This window comes from Balaenoptera musculus, chromosome 5 (genome assembly GCF_009873245.2).
Source record: "Balaenoptera musculus isolate JJ_BM4_2016_0621 chromosome 5, mBalMus1.pri.v3, whole genome shotgun sequence".
Classification (NCBI taxonomy): domain Eukaryota; kingdom Metazoa; phylum Chordata; class Mammalia; order Artiodactyla; family Balaenopteridae; genus Balaenoptera; species Balaenoptera musculus.
This window is the reverse complement of record NC_045789.1, coordinates 88,726,164-88,749,648: the sequence shown is the minus strand read 5'-3', so window position 1 is coordinate 88,749,648 and position 23,485 is coordinate 88,726,164. Positions and strand designations below refer to the sequence as shown.

Sequence of the window (23,485 nt, the reverse complement as noted above, 5' to 3'; positions counted from 1 at the left end):
TTAAATTTTTAGGATATTTTATAAGATCAATTCTCAGCATGCCAGAATGATGAAATCTTAGATCACTAAAATGTACTGATTCTTTTTATATTCAAAAAGTTAACGCCCACATCTGTCATGCCGAATGAAGCTATAAGTAAACACACTGTTATATGTAATAAGTCTTTCTCTTTTGTCATTAAAAAAAGTGTATAGAAATACTTAAGGATGCATATGTTATCACCATTTGCAGAAACAGAAAAAAGAGTGGGCATCTTTTCTTAGACATATAAAGATTTCCTGGCCCCTCCTTCTTAAAGTAATATCGATGTTCACTTCAGAAGGTGAAACAATAAGAAAATCAAATGAAATTTAAAAATCAAGAGTTTTTCCTGCAACTGAAACAATTCATAATCTTTTAGTACCACACCAGAGTTAATGAAGAGTAGAATTCCTAGGTTTCATTTATATATTTTCATCTACTCTGAAGTAACTAGGTCATAATTTAAATGCTCAGTGTTGGGAATTCCTTGGCAGTCCAGTGGTTAGGACTTGGTACTTTCACTGCCGAAGGCCTGGGTTCAATCTCTGGTCGGAGATCTAAGATCCAACAAGCCGCGTGGCGAGGCCAAAAAGAAAAGAAAATAAATGCTCAGTGTTGTTTAAAAAAGAAAAAAGGAGTCACATGTTTTAATTTAGATATTAACTGTTGATTCTTTTTCATTATATTATACACCAAAGTCTTAATCTGCATCTAATTCTCTCTTACTCTCAAATTCATTAACCTCTCATAAGCAGAAACAAATCTGATAGCCAGGAAATGCCTTTTACAGACTCTTACATTTTCCCCCCTAACAACAAAAAAACTTATTTCAATTGTGAGGGCCAATTTAGAATATTATTCTATCTAGTCATGGCTCACAGTAATCACCAATGCGGTTACACTTGTAGAGTGAAAGGAACCTGATGAGTAGTTAATTTGTCCTTAGCTATTTCTAAAAAAAAAGAAATGTTTCCTTAGTAACACCCCTGGAGGGTGCTTTTAAATTTACTAATGTATATGTGGCTATTAAAAAACAAATTTTCCCAATGTTCAATTTCTAATATTTAACAAATTAGTTCTAACCAGTTCTATCAATGACTTGCTAATGCCACTAGAACTGTAGCTAACATTAGGATAAAAATCTTCAGACTATGAACGTAATACTAACTCAATCACATATCACTAGTATGGGAGTAATTAAACAAAAAAGAATATATTAGTGAGTCAAGTTCACATCCATCTGCAAATATTTTTAGTATCTCTACTCCATATAAAGGGTTATGATAGGTAATCCAATAAGCAAAGCAGTTTACAATATCTTAAAGCTCAATGTACTGAATCCTACAGTATTTCTCATATTAAGGTCCTAAATGCTCTCCCATTGATATCACTACATTTTAAAAATATCATTTAAGAGACTGTACCACTATTTCCTACACTAATACTTAGCTAAGCAGTTTTTATCTGATATATCAAAGGTATTCCAGAACCTGCACTATTTTTTGCTACAGTTAGATCTATAACTGACATTTATTATAAAATACTTCCGTAAAGGGAGAAATTTATAAGCACCCCAAGCAAATGTATACAGAAAGATCTTACTTAAAAGAAATGAAATATTATCGATTTTCTATGTCTCTTGTGCTGTATTTAACTTAATTTTAAAAGACTCTTCACTAGAGATAAACTGAACTGTATACCTGAATGCTAATGTCAGCTACATTTCTAGAATAAAAATACAAAACTTTACACCATAATTCAAGATGTTAATGGAAGAGAAGTTGAATTATATTAAGCATTATCTTTCGTACAGTCTTTTGCAAATTGATTTGCAGTTGTGAAGCCCAGCATCTAGCTTATCCCTTCCCAGAACCCAAAGATGTGCATAATTCACTAAATTTTAAAGAAAAAGGTCTTATGCTTATACTGCTTCATATTACAGGATAAGATAAAAGAGGACTTCACATATTATTACAATATGCCTCATAAGGTGGGTAATACAAAAAAAAGGAAACATAACAAGTAGTCTGGTATTTCATTGATAACATGAAGGATGGATGGACAACGGACTGTTGGTACGTATCCACACACACAGATGTCCTTAAGTGAAGACAACAGTACTAAATGAGGGATGCTGCTATCTATGACTGTGGCCAGGCCACAGTGTCCAGGCATACTCCTTGCATCACAGGCTAAAGCACTGCTTTCAAACTCTTCTGTTGAAGCCCCATATCCAGGCCTGAAATCTGACACTTTTGTTGAGATTCAACTACTCTACTTTTAGGGCTGCAAATCTTCTAAGTTCCCAACTTAGCTTTATTATAGGACACTGTTTGAAGCTGTATGTCTTACGTTCTCCAAGTTGCAGCTAACAAAGTCCAGCCAGTGAAGCAGCCAGTCCTCTGTCATTCCTCTCCTGTGCTGGTCCAATTCAGCAGATATTTGCAACAATGAATGATTATCTGCCTGCCCTGTTCAGCAAAGCACTCTTCTAAAAGTAAAGCTAAGCAGAATTATAATGATCTTCTCCAGAACCAAATGTGAAGTAAGGATGAACGTCTAAGACTGATCTTTCCTTCTACATAGAGCAACTCAAAGAAATAGTTTCTTCAATTTTCACCCCTTTTCTTAAAGGCCTCTTCGGTTAAACTTCCTGGTCACTTCTCCCCTCAATGAAGCAGATGTGTTGATCAGGAAGGGGCTAAGAGCAAAGAGGTTCAATTCACACCCAGAGTTCCACTCTCTTTGATCCTTTCACCCTTCAAAAAAAAAACAAGGCTTGAGAAGGAATGGCTTCAAGCTGAGTTCTTGTCTGCCTCTACTGTGAAAAAGATAAACCCTTTTTGGAAGATGCAGAGCTAGATGAAATAAACTCTAAAAATATCATTGTGGTGAATAAGGGCAAGGAATAAAAAAAAAAAATCCTAAGTTGTCTTTTAACGTTCCTTTTTTAGTAGGCAATAACACCAATAATATAAAGAGGAACTCTCAGTGATGGTATATAAATAGCTCTGGCTGGAGCAAAATAGCTTTGCCTCAGCTTCTCCACAGCTAAACCAATAAACTATCACGATTAAATTTCCACAGTTCAAAAGCAAGTCCATTTAAACAAAAGAGGCCTTTACTTCTGCAACAAATCCAATAAAAAAACAATATTTATGCTACATATATGCAATTATGGTTTATGGAGGACATCCACATTTTTCAACAAAAAGACTTTTCTGTTGAATGAAGTTGTTAAAAAGCAAACTTTATGCTCTTACAATGATAGAGTTCTCAAAATTCTCAAGTGAGCATTTTTATACTCTGACAATTACTACTATAGACAGTCTCTGTTCTAAGTAAATTCTATACAAAGAATTTTAAATAAAACCAATGAATACATTAGAGCCTTTGGGGTTTTACACACCTCCACTAGATAAGAATAGAGGTCAGGAGATTATCATTCTGATGGCTCAAATGCTTAGCACACAGCAGGTAAACACTTCCACAACAGTGGATGGGTGACTGGAAGCAGTGGGAAGAGTGGGAAGACAGGAAGTGCAGAGGCTTTAGCATCACCTAGACTTGGGTTTCAATGGCAGTTCTGGCACTTACATGTGATCCTTGGGTAAGTATACTTGTTCTAGCCTCAATTTCATCTGTAAAATGGGGATAATACCTACCTCAGAAACTTGCTCTGAGTAGTACATGAAATGAATAATGAATTCATTATAATGAATATAATGAACCTAGCAGAATTCCCGGCATACAGCAGACATTCATAAAAATATTAGTTTCCTACCCACCTACTTTTCCCTTAGCCTAAAATAGTTTTCAGGTTGAAATAACTAACATTATCTAGCAGGACTCCTACAGACACATGCTAACACCCTGCAGCTATAATCCCATTCTTGTCCTGTCCCTGTTCATTCCACTCTACACTATCTAGAAAAAGGAAAAGAACAAAGTTCTGGATGTTACAAAGCGAGTTACCGCTTGACATCTAAAATGGAGTCATCCAATTCATAACACTAAAAACATAAAATATCCCCACAAAATATTTACCCAATGATTCATAAAGGACAAAGTCACAATGAAAAGCAGAGCTGGGCTGCCTACTGGATCCATTCACCAGCTGAGCTACATATTGCTGCAGGCCAGTCTCAAAGAAGGTGGATTTTCATCCTTGCTAAGCAAAATGTACACCTGCATGGGCCTTTGGTATCACCTAAAAGTAGCTGAAAATTTTAAAGTCAAACCCTAAATGTCAATGGTCAGAAGAAGCATGGCATAAAAGAAATTCTTAGATTCCAAAAAGATGACAGAACACCCCTAATATCAACAATTCCAAAATCCTTAGGGGTAAGAAAAGTACTTTTGGAAGAGGAGTATCCACTAGGGAGGAAGTCCTACTCCCAGAAGTACAGTGCCTGTCACATACAACAGGTAATCACCATTTTAACTTACTCCTTTTCACAAGTTTTCAACTATATCCATATGGAGAAATGTCTCTATAAGAACATCTAAGTCACAACGGAAGTCAGTATCAAAATGTTATTTGCTTTCTGCCTAATTTTATAGAAAGATACTTACTCTGTGTAAAACAAGAAAAGACTGTACAACAGTGGACCTATGTGTTCCCAAATGCCCTGCATTAGTTCATTCTATAAACATCTGATAAGCATCTACTATATAACAAGCAAAGGATGCTAAGAATAGAGGGATCGATTGGCAAACTCCAAAGTAGGCAGTAATCTACAAGACTACCCAAAATCAAGGACCAAGTTTCACTTCAGACACCTGATGGTAATTTTTCAGGGATGTGCATTCAAACAGTCAGTTTAATTTGCTAATTAAATAAGTTTACTATAAAATTACTCAAGACTTATATTAGTTTATACAGCAAATATTTAATATTATTAGCTATTATTATTTACAGTTTCAATTCAAGAAGAACAAAAACAGGAAAAACTAAATAGTATGTTTATTTGATATTATAATAACAGCATATAAAAATTTAAAAAATTTGTATCTATATAATAAAGTATCGTTTTAAAATGTCTAACTTAAAACTCTGTGTAATGGTTTTATTGTTTGAGCTACAACATATTCTATTTATTTAGTTTAAAAATGAAATTTTTAGATCTGCAGATCTAAAAATCTGCAAATCTGCAGACTGATCAATATAAGGTAAAAAGTAGCTACGGTATAAGAAAAGATTATAACTATGACAACTAAAACTACCAGAAATAAATAGAAAACTAACAAGTTATATTTTCAAGCTTTGATATTTGCGATATTTGTGCAGTTCATCTCAAACTCCATGAAATATTATCTATGTATAAGTATTAAAATGCTTAAAATATTATATATTTCCTCTCCAAGTTTCCGTTATAGATACAAGTGACCTGTGTGCCCCAAAATGATGGGTTTTAAACTTGGGTGTACATCAGATTTATCAGGGAAGTTTGGTTAAAATGCAGTGTCTAAGCCCCACTCCAGACCTACTGAGTCTGAACTTACCCTAAAGGAAAGCGATCTAAATCACAAAATCTCCAATAACTGCACAATACTTTGCTTTCCAGACTCAGTCTAAAATACCCTTTAAGAATTCTACAGTTATGCTAGTCATCAATTCTAGCCTACAATTAAACCACGGGGGCCACTTAATAAGTGCACGAGTTGCATTTTCATAGAATAGATGTCACTTCTCCTGGTGACACTTGACCCTGTGAGAGCTGGGCTAGGTGCCCCAGCTGGGTTAGGTGATATATGCTCTCAAATACTCTGCTTGTTCTTTCATAACTCTCATCAGACTTGTAATTATTTATTTAATATGTAGACTTCCCTGACTATAATTTCCTTAAGGGTAACGACTACGTCAGTCTTGTTTGTAAATTTAACCTTAGGGCTTATGCATAAACATTTCTTTGCTTGAATGAATGAACAAGCAGGGGCCAATGCTGCTCAGGTAATGTGGGACCAGAGCACAAAGGATCATGATGGATCATAATGGGAGGCTAAGGAGTTTGGATTTTGCCTTACAGGCAACCAAAACCCAAAGTGGAATAACTTGAAGAAAGGTGCATTTTTAGAATATAATTTTTTTTTTTTTTTGGTCACACTGAGCGGCTTGTGGGATCTTAGTTCCCTGACCTGGGATTGAACCCGCACCCTCGGCAGTGAAAGCACACAGTCTTAACCACTGGACCAAAAGGGACTTCCCCATTTTTAGAATATAATCTGGCACTGCTCTACAACATGACAAATTAGAGTAGACCAAGACTGGGGATCAGGAGAAGAGTTAGTAAGTTATTGTAACCATCCAGGTGCGATATGGTAAGGGCTTTAGTTAGGGAGTCATGGCAGGGACAACGGAAAAGAAGAAATGAATGTTTGAAACATTATGAAGGGTAATAAGAGGTATCGAAAGTACCAGCATTAGACAAACTATTATATACAGAATGGATAAACAACAAGGTCCTATTGTATAGCACAAGGAACTATATTCAATATCCTGTAATAAACCATAATGGAAAAAATATGAAAAAGAATATAATATATGTATAACTGAATCACTCTGCTGTACATCAGAAACTAATATAACATTGTAAGTTAACTATACTTCAATGAAAAAAAAAAAGAAGTATCAGCATTAGAAATCTAGTTTAAAACAAAAGAGGTAATTTATTGGTCATCTAACAGCCAGTTCTACAAGCAGGTAAGGCTGGATCCAGAGACTCAAATGACTCTCAGTTCTGTTTTCCCTCTTATGTTCTCTACTCTAAAGAAGGCTTTCTTGGCATGGCCAGAAATTTGGCAGCTGAGAGTCATAAGATTACATCCTTACAGTTTACTATCTGCAAAGCAACAGACACAACATCTCTAAATGAACTATCAAATCTGCTGGAAGGACTCTATCTCCACATGTCCACCTGCGAACGAGGCTAGCCAGATCACACGTCCACCCCTAAGAAAGAGGAGAAGGGACCCTGTGACTGACAGCCTCACCAGGACCACCTGGAGTCAGAGAGGGAGTTCCCCAGCAACAGTGGTTCTGCACAAGCAAATAGTGTATATCTAAAATACAACTGAGCATTTTTGGCCAAAGCAGCTAAATGTATTATTGTTTTTGCATCCTCTGGATATTAGTAGACCTAGGTCTTCAGATTTATAGCTATTTAAAGTAGCTACATTGCTACCAAACTAGATTATTTACCTGTATTAAAAAAAAAAAGTACAGTTTAGAGGTTTCAAGATAGAGGATCAGAAGCCCAACTGCCTAGATTTAAATCCATGTCCCACAATTTACCTCATACATATTACTTCTCTGTCAAATGAGGATAACACTTCACAGGGCTGCTGTGAGGATTAAATGAATACATGACAAAGTGCTTCAAGGAGAGCCTGCCACATGGTTAACTGCTCAGTATTAGGGGTTATAACTTCATATATATACCTAAGTGTATTTACACATATATGGTATCTGCTAGATAACACAAGCCCTGCATTGAAAGACTATGTTAAGAATGATTTTACATGAAACTCTTCTACCCAGTAGTCAAACCTTAGTGCTCACTCTACCTGACCTATCAGTGGCACTGGGCAATCACACTTCCCTCCTTGATACACTTCCTTCACTTGGCTTCTAGGACTCCACTCTTGCTTTCCCTCCTTTTCAGTCTCCTTTTCTGGTCTCTTTCCTTCTCCCAGACCTCTTAATGTTGGAGTGCCCCAGAGCTCAGTCCTTGCACTTCTTTTCTGTTTAGACTCATTCTCTTAAAATCTCAGCTAATCTCTTAGCCAATTAACTCCCCCAACTTTTTATGTCCAGCTCAGCTCTCTCTCTTAACACTAGACTCGTATCGCGCTCCATACCTACATCTCTACCTAGATGTCAGAGGACATCCTGATTTCAACTTTGTCTGAAACTGAACTCTTGGCCTTCCCCTCCAACCCACGGGCTTCCCCATCTCAGTTAATGGCTCCTCCATTCTTCCAACTGCTCAGGTCAAAAATCTCAGAATTATTCTTGATGTCTCTCTTTCACTCACAATACATTCATCTGGAATTTCTGTTGGCTCAATCTTCAAAAGAGAGCTAGAATCCAACCACTTCCATCACCTCCACTGGCGCCATCTAGATCCAAGTCAACATCACTTCTTGATTTCTGCAAAAGCTGAACTTCTACCCTTGCCCCCCTAATTTATTCTCAACACGGCAACCAGAGCGATCCTTCGACATACAAATCAGATCACATTACTCCTCTATTCAAAACCCTCCAATGGTTCTCTATCTAAGTCACTCAGAATATGAGGCAAAGACCTTATATGGCCTAGAAAGCCCTACATGACGGGCCCCACCCCCAATACCATCCTGACCTCAACTCTCACAACTCTCCTTGATCACGCTGCTCCAACCATACTGGCCTCTTCCCTGCTTCTCAAACACACTGACTCGGCCCTGATTCCTGGTGCTGGCTTTTTGCCTGAAACACTCTTCTCCATCATATATGTATACTCCCTCAAACTTCTTCAAGCCAACCCAAATGTCATGTTCTCAACGAGGCCTGCACTAACCACTGCATTTAAAGAATCAATTCTCACCACTTCCCCACACACATCATCCCCAACCCCCCCTTGTTTTACTCTATTCTTTTCTTCCATGGCGCTTTCAGCTTTATAATTTATGTATTAAACAAACATTTATATTTTATGTGAATATAAATAAACATTTATGTTTTTGTGATTTGTTATGTGATTTGCTGGTGTCCTCCATATGAAATGCAAGCTCCACAAGAGCATGTATCTTTGTCTGTTTTATTGATTGCTCTATCAATATTATGTGCCTGACACACAACAGATGCTCAACATATATTTAGTAAATTAAGTATTTACTCAATGAAACCTATCCTACACTCAACTTTATCTACTTTGAGTTTCAAAGAAATACTAGTCCATACTGTAGACCATGCTATTTTAAATGGGCTTGTCATTGTTCAGATGGGGGGTGGGAGGGGTCAAGACAGCCTAATGGGGGTGGAAATGGATAGGAGGTACCATGAAACTGAAGAGACCATCATCTTAAAAATTTCAAACTTAAAAAAGTTTGATTTATAAATTACCCATATGATTTGTGCTGGATTACTAAATTACAGGCCAATTCCCATGATTACAATGCTCAAGGCCCAGAAAGTAGCTGTTTTATTTCAGGAAATATTCTATAATCTTTTAGAACTAGAAGTGGCCTGAGATAGCAACTGTTTCTTTCACAAGTAATGAAATAAAATCTGTGAGTTCAAGAACCTTTTCCATAGTGAAACAACTAGTGACAGGAGAGCTAAGACCCACTGACATCGGATACAACTCAACTCTCATACAGAGAGATGACGGTTTTCCGCATCTATAAACAGTCTTCACCTGTCATACGGAGAAGGGCCCTTGAAAGATTCTGCTGAGGTTTTCTCCTGGCCAGAACAAGATGATTACTTCTTGGAGTTTATCAAACTGGAATGTTAGTCTAATCATTTAAAATTTCTTTTCAGGCATAATTTACATATAGTACAATTTCAGGTGTCCACTTCTATGAATTTTGACAAACATACAGTCATGAAACTACTCCCACTATCAAGATACAAAACATTTCACTACCATTAATAGCCCCCTCCCCCAGCCCAAGCCTCTAGCATCCAGTGATCTTTTCTCTGTCCTGATATTTTTTTGCCTTTTCCAGGATGGCATATAAATAAAACCATACAATATGTAGCCTTTCAAGCCTGGCCTATTTCATTTAGCATAATGCATCTGAGAGTTGTTACGGTATTGCATATATCAGTAGTTTGTGTTCCTTTTTATTGCTGAGTATGTACGTACCACAGTTTGTTTATACCCCAGATGATGGACATTTGAGTTGTTTCCAGGTTTTGGCAATTATGAATAAAATCACCATGAACATTCACATAAAGGTTTTTGTACAGATACAAATTTTCATTTCTCTTGAGTAAACAGCTAAGAGTGGGACAGCTAGTTTATGTGGTAAGTAAATGTTTATAAGAAACTGCCAAAGTGTTTTCCAAAGTTGCTGTACCATTTTGCATTCCTATCAGCAACATCTGAGAGTTCTACTTGCTTGAGATCCTTGCCAGTGTTGTCTGTTTTTATTGTTTGTTTGTTTGTTTAATATTAGCCCTTCTCCTAGGTGTGTAGTGGTATCTCACTGTGGTTTTAATCTGCATTCCCCTAATGACTGAGGTTGAGCATCTTTTCCTATATCACGTAAATCTTAAGAGATGTCCTAACAATGGAAAGTAAATAATTACTTTCCTATGCGTTGAATTAGTGGGGAGAAAGGGACTAGGGTAAAACAGGGCACAGAAAATGTTAAACTTCTGTTACATATTCATAAGGCTGTTGAGAGGATCCATCAGATGACGTACATGAAAATACTTTAAAATATGTAAATTACTATTATAAATCTAAGGGACTGTAATTGCTACTAAGTGTTAGAAAGTTATACAGACACAAAAACTGCACCAGGGGCCTCTAGCTCTCCCAGATGGGAGATGAATACAACACCTTAGTCTGACCTGCCCTACCAACATTGTCTCTGTCTACAATTTTGGAGTTGTCCCTGAATTAAGCTAGTTTTTAGTGCTGGAGACAAAGTCCAATTTTTAAGCACAAATGTCACTTTTCTTTTCATAACCAACATAATCAATGAGTTCATCAGCATTCCAATAATGCCAAGGGATGGATTTATTATTTTAGAATGAGAAGCTGGCCAACATCTGACCTGGTTCTTCCTCCTGCAACTGACACGTCACAACTAAACAAATCTTCAGGCTTCCAAAACTAAAAAGAAAAAATTTGTCCATTTGTCTTTTAACAGCCTCTACCTATAAGTGATAAATGAATTAAATTTTACCGAAATAATAAGAATCCCTGATGCAGGAGTTTCTTAAGACAAAAACAAACACAAAAGCAAAAATCACTTTTCCAAGATTCCTCAGGATATCTGAATAGACAGGATAACAATGATTAATTGAAAACCACATAGGGAGGGTCCAGATCAAAGTAAATCCCCTAGGACTTTGCTAGGTATCTACATTCCAATGTGATAAACCAATAGACAAAAACACCAATTCTTTGGAGTACTGTTTTAGTCAACAGTATTGTTTACACCTAACAGGAAAGCTTACCTTTCTTTCTTTTAATAGCTTCTTGTAGCCATTCGATCCAAGTGATAATAAAGTAATAAGGACATCTAAAGTAGGTGAAGCTGAAGCTCTTCCTGAAATAAGGATGATAAGTTACATTCAGAAGGGGAAAAAAGCTTTGTAAATTAAGATTTATTACAGTAGCCTATGTACAAATGGATTTTTGTTTGTTAGTTACTTTTTCTGAAGAGCAACTGATTTATTTACCTGGATACATCTTGCTGATTTCCTGAATGAAGGAATCATTAAAGCCAGCAATTATAGCGCCACCTACTGGAACCATAAAATTTTTGTCCAAGCTCTGAACGAAAGCATCTATTCTACCAACCCGAGCCCCCTAGAATGGAATAAGATGTAGTATTACATATTAGTTTCTAGAAGAAGAGACAGCAACTGCTATTAATAAATACCATTAAAACAATGCAGAAATAAAAAACAGATGAAAGATTTTTATTTTCTTTGTACCGATGCCAGTAAAATATTTTTAAGCATTAAACTGAGTTTTTAAATGCTGCTCCTTATATGTGGAAGAGCACTTTATAGTTACAAGCTGCTTTCACACATAAATCATTTAATCTTCACACCAAGCCTGTGAGGAAGGCAGAGTTTCAGTATCAGTTCAGGTGGGAACTACACTGAAACAGAACTTTTCACCTTAAAATTGGGTAAGAGAGAGTGAATTCCTCCCGTGCCTCTCATCTGTGATCTTCTATTTGACAATAAACAACAACAGTGGGTCCTACAACTATTAAGTAATTTTAAACACCCTCTGTGAGTTCAAGAGTGGTCACCATAATCTAATGGACTGTAGCCACCCATGCTGCCAATCAGTAAGTTATACATTAAGTGCCTCTCTTTGATGCTTGGATAATCTACTAACCTGCGTGACCACTTTAAGCAACAAGCTCTGCTCCTACCACCACTTGGATGATAAAGGAGAAAAGAAAAATTTTATTTTTAACTTCAACTAATGGAATTTTTTTGGTATACTCTTGGCATAAGAGTTTCTACATAAGAGTTTCTACATAACTTATGTTTCCTAATGTTATAATCTTAGATGATCTCATTCCACTGCAAATGAACTTCAAATGAAAATCTCGTATTCTGGTGAAAAATGGAATACTTGCTAGAAATGTAAAACTAACTTCTAGTCCCATGCGACATAGTCTATAACGTTCTGCCTAATGTGCTTCAATTTCCTCCTCTTAAAAACTGAGATACTATCTAAATTTCAACTAAGATAGTTTTTTTCTTTATCTGTAACCACAGATTTTCAATCTGTATTCACAATCTACATTCCTATTAATATTGTAACCATATTTGACCTTCATCCTCCCACTTTATATCCACATCCATAGCTGAGGGAGAATAGAAGGAGCAGATAGAAGAGAACAGAAGTAGCCTAATCTAAGAGGTCAGATCCAGGCAATAGGTAGAAGCAGCAAAAGCAGAAAAGGGAAGGGGCACAGACAACTTTGGAGGCTATCGTATGATTGTTTAAATCTTAACCTTCCCCTGTCATTCTCCTTTCTAACTTCCTCATAAAGTATGATCAGAGAAAATCTCACCTTATCACAGGAAAACAGAGAGAAGCATATGAGACTAATTGAATAAATAACTGAAAACCATGCAAAGTAGCACATAAAAAAATAAAGTGGAACAGTCAGAGTTGCCTTTTTATTAACATTTAAGTAGTGCCCAAGGTCTCCTGAGAGAAATCTGAACCTAAATTAGGAGGAGTACTAAGAGAGCAATCAGTGCACCAGACTTTGCTAGAACCCCTTTATCACGAAAACACAGAAAGCATACAAAGGGTAGCAAATTCTGTGGCAAGAAAACAGACAGGCTGGACCCAGTCTCAGGAACGGTGTATAGACCTCATTCTCCACACTGAAGTCTGGGGCCATTAATGAGGAGGAGAGAAAAACACCAGAAGGCTCGAAGGGCTTAAACAGAATAGGAAACACAGGAGCATGTCCTACGAAGTGAACGGTTGCCATTTATCAGTTCATCCATTTACTCATTTATTCAGGGAATAAATACTTGGGCACCTATCATCTGCCAAACATTGTTCCAGGTTCTGGGCATAGCAGCAGTGAATAAAACAGATCATTGTTCATATAATAATTACGGCCAGAATTTACTAAGAACTTACTATGCATCAGGCACTGTTCTAAGCACTTTACATTCTTAACTCAGTTAACCCATGCAGTAGCTATCTGGGCAGATGCCACAGTAATAGCTATTTTACAGATGAGAATATTAAGACACAGTGAAATTAAAGTGACGTGCCCAAGGTCAGAAATGTAGTTAATAGCACAGCTGGGATTCAAATCCAGGCAGTTAAAGCACCTTACTGAAAGTCACCCAGGCAAAAACCTAGGTAATCAGGATGAAGAGCCCATGTTTAAAAAATAAAATATTATTCCTATGGCATTTGCATCCTTCCAGCAACTCAGGCCAAAAGTCTTGGTGTCCCTGAATCCTCATTTCCTCATTCCCTGCATCGGGTTCATCCGCATACCATGTAAGATCGACTCTCAAAATACATCTGAATCCAACCATTTCCTAACACCTTAACAGCAACCACCCTGGCCCATGCCACCAACGCATCTCACGTGGGCTGCTGCAACAGCGTTCCCCGCTTGCCTTCCTACAGGCCATTCCCCACAGCGCAGCCGTCACACGTCACTCTCCTGCTCAAAACCCTCCAATGGCTGATGACCATACCAAGAATAAAATCTCAAATCTTTAACACACCTCAAATCTCTTTACGACCACTGCCGCCCTCATTTGCCCTGGTCCGGCCACGCTGGCCTCCTTGCTACTCCTCATGCATTCCAAGCACACCCCCGCCTCAATGTCTTGGCACTTGCTGTTACCTTCTGTCCGGAATCTCTCCAGAGAGCTGCCCAGCTCACTCCTTCGTAACACTCGGGGCTCTGCTCAAATGTTACCTCTCAGAGAGGACCTCCTCGATCACGCCATCTGATACTCCTCCCCCACAAATACTAGAGCATTTATCAAGATCTGTCATCCTTATTGTTTACTGTCTGCTTCTGTTCCAAGAGGATAAAGATTTTGTTGTATTTACTACTGCATCCCCAGTGCCTACCCTGCTGCCTGGCACATCCGTGCGAACACTGCAAATATCTGTTGAATGAACTGACAATTAGGTCTATGAATAACTAGTATAACACCTACTTCTCTCAAATTCTCAATAAACAAAGTTGCTGCTTCCCACACTTGGGGAGCTTTACAATCCTTAATTCTATGTATTTCTGTGACTCTACTACAACCCTCTCTGTTAATGTGTCCTCACATCCATATTCCATGAGTCTCCTAAATTAGTCAGTTTAGTGTATGTCAGAAGTATAGGTTCTGCAAAGCTAATTTCCTGGGGACTACTTATGCATATCAGAATGCTCTATGTGCTCAGCACTGAGTCATTCTGGGGCACTGCCCTAAAAAAAAAAAAATTCTGAAACATTTTAGTTATACCTCTTTCTTCAGTATTTGCTTGATTATTACAATACTATCTTCTCAAGAAAGCTTCCCAGTTTTAGTACTTTGTTTTTTAGAGGAAGATAAAGGGATTTGGAGTCACACTGAACTATGTGGGCCATTTTGCAGCTTGGGACCTTAGGCAAGTCACTTAATACTTCCGGGTTTGTTTCCTCACTTGTAGGATGGAAACAATGAGAAGTATACCTTAAACTGTTAGGATTAAGTTAATAAACTTTAAAAGTCTAGCAGGATGCCTGACACATGGTGGGTATGGGTACTCAGTAAATGGTATGTATAACTGATAAAAACTACTGAGATAAATTAAAGCTAATTTTAATTTTTTAGAATGTCATGAAACAGCTAGCACTGAGTAAGACCCAAGTATTTATTTGGCTGAAAGCAATAGGGACACCACCTCTTTTTGTGAGGGCCAACGTTTATGTACTGCTTTTTTTTTTTTTTAAGAAATGTCAATTCTAGAAGGTAATACAGTATCTGCAACAATACAACAGCTACCTTATAAAAATTCATTCACCATCTTATAGTGTTATTTTCTGGTTAAAATTTTAGTAAAACCACCTCACGAATGAAGAGAGGTGATGACAAAGTAGGGTATTCGTGATGCACAACTCCACGGGCAGCTTTCACATTGTATCCTGGAGCTTGTTTTCACTTAAGAGTCTTAATCTCTTCAATTACACCACCAAATTTTCTAGTATTCAAAAATATGTCATGAGCACCAAAACAATGAGCACTGCTGAGTTAAGTACATAACATTTGGGTAAATGCTAAGGAGCCATTAAACTGATCATTATGAAGACTTTATAAGCATGTGGAGAGTATAGAAATATAATCTAAGTTTATATTTAAGTTTAAAAATTAAATATGCTTTTGACTACATTTTAAAAAGTTAATACTAAATGTACACAATGGCTAAAACCATGTAAAAAGCAATACGTATGTGTATTAAAGAAAGAGAAAAAAGGGATACACAAATTATTAAGAGTAATTGTTAGGGTAACAGGGTTATGAGTGATCTTCTACCCCTTCCTCACTTTTCTAAACTTTTAGGAGTGCTAGAATATCTGACTTTTAAAAGAATTAAGGCTGCTAAAAATTAAAGAGGAGGAGAAAGGAAAAAGGGGAGGAGGAATAAAAATGAATCACTGAAATAGTATGTTTTTCAAGATTTCCAGCATAGATAACTGTACAACCTTCCTCTGCTACCATTCAAATTAGATATAATCTAGTCTGAAACTGTGATAAGCCTTAAAAAGTTAAGGAATAATGCAATGCAAAAGGATACCAAGGAAACAGTAAATGGTCTTCCACAAAGGTTTTAAGAAACCCTCGCATACCATGCATACAACCACTCCACCTCTGGACTTCTTTTGTTATGTAAACTAATCTATTTCCTCATTGATTAAGCTAATTTGGGTTGGGTTTTTGTTACTTGCAGTCAATTACATTCTAACTGGTACAACCTTTGAGTAAAGAAATTAAGCAAATCAGCTAATACTATTGTATAAACCATATTTATATCACAGATAATACTAGTACTCAAAATAACAAAAAAGAAAACAAAAAAATTTATGAGATAGGATCTACAGGGCTAAGGAGCATTCACCACCACATGGCAGAAGGCCACAGATAAGCTGTGAATAACTCTTATCCACATAACACAAATCACATGTGTGTCAAAACTGAATATTTGACTAACATCACTATGCACGCAAATCATAAAATTCTTATCATACCTAGATAATATCTATCCATATACTGATATAGTGTGAATAATTAATCACTGTAAGTAAATATAATACATCATTTATTCATTCAGTTGTTTGAGTAACCAATTATTGAGTGTCAATTATGTACCAGGTACTGTCCTAAGTATTGAGGACATAACAGTGAACAAAACAAAGTCCTTTCCCTAACAGAACCTTAATTCTAATCACTACCAATAAGTAGACAGTAAACAAACATCATATCAAATGGTGACAAGTGCTATGGCGAAAAAGAGCAAGATGCCATCAATTTCAAGAAGCACCATTACTTTACATACCACTAGGTAAGAGTAAACATTGCCAATTAACATTATAAGACACCTCAATTTCAGAGATATAACATGGAAAAATGTGTACTTTAAAATCAATGAATATGGCAAAACAGAAAAAGAGGGATAGAAAATGCTGGCAAGGAAGAAGGTGTTATTTTAGATAAGGTGTCTGAGAAAGTCTCATCAACCTAAAGAAAGTCAGGTAAGAAGCCACGCAACTCTCCAGAAAAGCAACCTAACAAGAGGTATGAGCAGGAGTGGGGTGCACACGGGTAGCACAAGAGAGGAAGAGAAAGGAGGCAAATGTGCCCGGAGGGTGGGTAAGAGGGAGAGCAGCAGGAAAAGAAATCAGGGAAGCTGCAGACAGACGCCTGAGGACACAGAGCCGTGGCTGTGACTCTTACTCTGAGTGGGATGGGAAGCTCAGACATGTTTTAAAAATAAGAATCTAAAACAGATGACTGGGATCTAGGCGATGCTTATAAAAATAAAATAAAATAAAATCACAGTTTTTAAAAACCTGCCAACTCCATAGCTATACGCTAGAATGTTTATAAATGAAGTCATTTTCAGTCTAGGATATAAAGGTAAAGTGATTCCTTAAATACTAAATATAGAATATAGAACAAGTAATCAATATAGTTTTAAAAACACTATAATCCAGTATATTAGAAAAATGAAAACACTGGCAATGGAACAGTCTCAGAAAGTTAAAAAAATAAGCTACTAAAGTATTTCCATGTTGGTTCTGACCAAAACTATAGTCCAATGACACTAGCAAAGAATAATGACTTTTACTGAGTGACTACTGGATGCAAATTTCTAATGCTCCATGAATTAGAAGATGCTAGATTAACTGTTTTTCTGTATTAGGTTGTAAGAAAAACAAAGTAATAATCCCAAATATGTTAAAATCCATTTTTCCCTGACATATCTTTTGAAACTCTCTTACCTGCTGAATGAGGTGCATGCACTTTGAAGACTGCACTCCATAAGCATTGTTAACTATATGTGGAATGCCATAATTAGCACAAATCACAGCCAGTTCTTCTAATCTGTAAACATATTCAATAGAAAGACATATTCATACTCTGCCTTAATAAATTACGAGCAAAGTTTTTTAATTTAATAGTTATCCTTAAAGTATACTAGGGAAAAAAAAAGACAAACTGAAATTTCTACAGCAGTATTTTAGCATATAGTTTGGCACCTTGGAAATGCACAGCAGGCATTTAAGGATAAACCTGAAAAAGCTTTTAAATTAATGTCACCAATAAATAAGAAAATGTGTATTTAGAAATATCTTACATAGATGGTAGCTTTTAAATCACTTGAAAATTTCCTATATAAAAAGCAAGAAGCAGATTATTTATAAAGACCTCTTACAAGGTTGATATGCTCATTTTTAAATGCTTTCGGTTGCTTATCATCCTAAGATAATATCTGCAAAATAATCAGCATATCTTAAAATCTTAAGAAATCTCACATTAAGCATCTCATAAAGTAAAAAATACATTTTCAAATAGACTTTAATGTGTTAAAAAATACAGAACATTAAAATATTTCAGTACCAAAATAACATTTTCCAACAACTTGGATACTAAAGAATCTTTTAAACAGCTGCTGGTATTAAATTCACTCGTACTCCTTCATTTGACACTCCCCATATTAAAACAATCTGAGAGTCTAACTTTATGCAAAGTAAGGTAATAAATTTCAATTAGAGTATAATAAATGATGTTCCTTTGCAAAACCAAATAATACTTGTGACTGAAGTCATCTCTAACAGAAATGTCTTCACGCTATGAAGCTAAAACTAAATCCTATGGTTTGATAAAATTAATTTTTTAAAAATGTTCTCTCTACAATATAAAAAATTTGGAAGCAAAGCATTTTGAGAGAATAAAAATTATTTCTCAGATAAATGTACTACAAATATATATTATATGGTTTAATTATCAACTTACACATAATACATTTTCCTTTTATAGTAGCTGTGCATTAATATGTTTTTAAACTACAAACAGAACTAACATTATTCTATTCAACTGTCAGAAGTTTTCAATTTACTTCCCTAAAAGTTTTATGAATTAAAACCTTATTTTATCACTCATTTTCATAAACCTCACAAATCAAGGCAGAAAACTAATCAGATTTTGTTTTTAACAAAATGGACCTTCTGGGATACACACAAGTATTTTCTTCATAAAAGGCACTTTCACATGTTTGTGTTCTAATATTCCTTAATAACAAGCTTCCTTGAGAGTAAGGCACTATAATAACATAAAGTACTTTTTTTTTTAAAAATCACTTGAGTAGTTTTAAATATTCTGAATTGATCAAATTTGCTAATATTTTCAATGTGTATGAGAAAGGCAAAGAGAAGCAGAAAAAATATTTTCCATGTGAAATCAGATTGTATTCTAACTTAGAAGCCAATTTAAGGTGTTTCTCAATTTGAAGAAATGATACTCTTCTTTTTTTTAACATTTTCTTTGATTTTGCCCCACAATACTCTCTGTCCAGTTAACTAATAAAGACAATATATACGTTCAAATTAAGACTATAAAGGAATTAAACTTAAAGAAATCAAAATGTATTTTTAAATTTAATAAAATCAGAAATTCAAACATAATACTAATAACTGAGCATCACCATTTTCCTAAAGTTCACTCTAATCAGAAACATTCATTATGTAACACCACCAAAAACAGTATACGAGAATTCTACTGACTGAAAAAAAACCTTTTTGATTTTTTCCAAAGGAGACAATGCATGTAAAATGTACTTAGCACTATACCAGGCATACTGTAAACATTCCAAAACAGGTATTCAAAATGATACAGATGGCCAATGGGCACATGAAGAGATGCTCAACATCGCTAATTATTAGAGAGATGCAAATCAAAACTACAATGAGGTATCACCTCACACCAGTCAGAATGGCCATCATTAAAAAGTCTACAAGTAATAAATGCTGGAGAGGGTGTGGAGAAAAGGGAACCCTCCTACACTGTTGGTGGGAATGTAAACTGGTACAGCTACTATGGAAAAGACTATGGAGGTTCCTTAAAAAAACTGAAAATAGAGTTGCCATAGGATCCAACAATCCCAATCCTGGGCATATACACAGACAAAATTCTAATTCGAAAAGATACATGCACCCCTATATTCATAACAGCACTAGGTACAATAGCCGAGATATGGAAGCAACCTAAATGTGCATCTACAGATAAATGGATAAGTATGTGGTCTGTATATATAATGGAATACTACTCAGCCATAAAAAAAATAAAATAATGACATCTGCAGCAACATGGACAGAACTAGAGATTACCATACTAAGTGAAGTCAGACAGAGAAAAACAAATACCATTTGATATCACTTATATGTGGAATGTAAAATATGATATAAATGAACTTACAAAACAGAAACAGACTCACAGACACAGAAAACAAATGTATGGTTACCAAAAGGGAAAGGGGGTAAGGGAGGGATAAATTAGGAGTCTGGGATTAGCAGATACAAACTACTGTATATAAAATAAACAAACCACAAGGTCATACTGTATAGCACAGGTAATTATATTCAATACCCTATAATAAACCATAATGAAAAAGATATGAAAAAGAATATACATATATATGCATGTGTGTATATATATGTTATATATATAGACATATACATATGTATCTATACGTATAACTGAATCACTTTACTGTACACCAGAAACTAACACAACATTGCAAATCAACTATACATCAATTAAAAATACGTCAATTAAAAAAAAAGTTAGTCAAAATGAAACAAAAACAAAGATATCCTCAAGGATAAATAATTTAACTAATACAAATATCCATATGGTGTTTTTGGAAATGTAATTTATTTCAATCACATTAAAATTTTTCTAGATAGCAAAAACATCAATGAAGAAAGACTAAAGATGCTTATTTAATATTTAAATACAAATTTAAAATTTGATAGATAAGTAATGAATAAACAACTAAAGCATATGCAACATGATCTGAAAATAGAATCCAGACTCATGAATGAAGCAAGGTAAATTTTCAAGAGCAGGGTTTTAAAATTGTCTCTTAAAATCTGCCTATAGTAAAAGCTAACATGCATTCATTACTGCCAAATTATATGACTCCATGAATTAAAATCAAAGTATAACTTGATGCTATGAAAATAGTCCAAAGTCAATATAGTTTTTTTTTACAAATTATTAGCACTTCCGTGCAAAATGTTAAAATGAAACCAACAGTTGCTGTCAAAACTAGAAATATGTATTACTATACCTAAGCCTACTACATTTTCAGAATAAAAATTTGTGGCCATCCTTTAGAAAAGCAAACGTTTGCCTTTTTAAAAAAAATTTTCTTAAATATCTGCATTTTTCTCAAAATGCAAAGACAATTATATACCTAACTGTATATCTGGGTTACTCTTGCAATTAAAAAAAAGTTAGAGGACAATAATCCTAAAATTTTCTATTTAAAATCTGTTAATACTGGTAGTTCCTATATATGAAAACTAATTGTAAGACCAAAGTGGAGATGGCAATAAAAACAAGTATGTAAATCCAAAATTTAGCTTAGAAATTTCTATTAAACAATAAGGAAAAAGATGCAAGATGCCCAGAAACATAAAGAAGAGCAAGAAAACAGAGATGCTCTGCATGTACTCAGTTGATAAAAGGATCTCCACTTGGTACTAGTTGTTTTTCCTTCTTCTATATCTAGTTTTTATTTTCCCAAGCCATTATGTTGTTTCTTCAACAGTCCATTCACGTAGTATTTACTGCCAAATGTTATTTAGGCATCTTTGAGAATTAGTATAAGTGCATTTTATGTAAAAGACTGATGAACACTGAAGGACAATATTCACAAATCATTTACCTATCAGGCACCCTTGGAGCAAAACAGGATGTAGTAGAATGAACACAAAGAACGTAATCAGGCCCAAGTTCCTGGACTTTAGCCTCCACTGCTTTCAGGTCTGTGCGTAGTTCGTCACCTTCTAAAACGTTCTCTATCACCACAGGCTCAAAACCTAACCAAGCCAACCAGAAACCAAAATGTTAGTATAAACTAAAATAAGGGGAGATTGTGAACTCTAGGAAGCACTGCTATTCTACACAAAAACTCTTAAACATTTATTCTAGTCAATGAACCCTTCTCTAATAATAAAGACCTGGCTTAATACCAGTATGAGTCAAAGGCAGGTCAAAATACTGTGAAGGACATCTAGACCACAATTAGGACCACAAATCTACTTAACATTTTGATATGATACGAAAGACTAATTCTGGGAAGTAAGGAAGCAAATGTTAAATAGATGCCTACAAAAGTAATAAAAGAGTCACTGATGACAAAAAGGGTCACTTAGCCCAGTTCAATTTCAGTCCATAGAAAAGTAAATCTACTCATTCTCTGGCAACATTTAAGTTTTATTTTAAATTTCTCTTTATTTCAGAGATGAACAAAAATAATAATTCAAGTATTGAAACAAATCACAATCATCAACTTAATGTTTTACCTCTAAAGAAAAATACAAGACATTTTAGTAGACCCATCTCATAGCTTACAAAAGCCTTCTATAATTTAAATATAAAAATTGTTTTGCACGCGAGTTATTATGTACTCACATCTTCAGCCTTCTCAAATACCAGACCTAGCAGCAGGCTAGATTTGTGGATTTAAGAGCTATGAGGGATTCAGAAACCATTTAGCTCAACTCACTCACTTCAAAGATAAGGGAGCCAAAGTTTAGGAAGATTAAGTGCCTTCCCCAAGGTCACACAGCAATTTAAAGCAAAGTTACAGGCAAGCAGTCTTCTGTTTTAGAATCCACATCAAGTTGTCCGCATTCTATCTACAGAAATATAAAACTTCAGCCACTATAAAATCATCAATTCATATATGGTGGTCCACAGAACTCTAGGTTTCATATCTCTACAGCTATTAAAACAAAGAAAACTTTACTTAAATAAGTAACTTCCTAAGGACAGTTAATTCTCTATTATTTCTCAAATTCTCTACACTGAACCCTATTTTTGCTTTCAAACAACTATGATGCAAGTTTTTGGTTTTTTTTAAGAATACAACCATCTTGCTTCCTAAGAACATAACATAGTCCAAGTCATAACATCATTTGGAAAAAGCTTCCAGTTTTTCAATATGACAATCTTTCTATAAGTTTGGTTATCAGTTCTTTGGTTAATAGTTTGCAAATTAACAGACTTGACAGCTTTATGCCACTTAAAATAAACCTTTAAAAAGTCTACCCATTTCTGCTATATGTCCTTATTATGAATCCCTTTACACGAGTTTCTTTAGGATTATTTAGGTAGTTTAATTACAGCCCAATACTGTTCATTTCATACAACAGACTGAGGCCATTCAAAAAATAACTTTAAATTCTCAAATTCAACTTGACCTAAGCAAGCCAAATACTAAAATACCAACTTAAAGTTTTTGTCTCATCTATACTCAATGATGCCTGTATCCTTGTACTTTGATTCATGGTAATTATTTATGTGTATTCCACTCATGTATACAGAACAAACATTCCTGAAGCACCTCTTATGCTCCAGGGATTATTGTTGGGCATTTCATATGTCATCCCACTTAATTCTGAACAGTCTTCTGAGGCAGGTAATCATATCCCCATTTTAACGAATAGGGACATACGACA

The 23,485-nt window shown here is 35.3% G+C and overlaps 1 protein-coding gene across 1 annotated transcript in view; it reads right to left on the bottom strand.

The window, feature by feature from the left end:
* The window catches only part of SEPSECS (Sep (O-phosphoserine) tRNA:Sec (selenocysteine) tRNA synthase), a 33,311-nt gene that overhangs the window by 5,426 nt on the left and 4,400 nt on the right, over window positions 1-23,485 (bottom strand). Inside the window, exons 5-8 of the mRNA XM_036852946.1 lie at window positions 21,688-21,841; window positions 17,738-17,840; window positions 11,427-11,556; window positions 11,202-11,293 (exon numbers count right to left, since the gene is read on the bottom strand). Of these exons, the coding sequence (XP_036708841.1) occupies window positions 11,202-11,293; window positions 11,427-11,556; window positions 17,738-17,840; window positions 21,688-21,841 (479 nt within the window). The remainder of the gene's footprint in view (window positions 1-11,201; window positions 11,294-11,426; window positions 11,557-17,737; window positions 17,841-21,687; window positions 21,842-23,485) is intronic.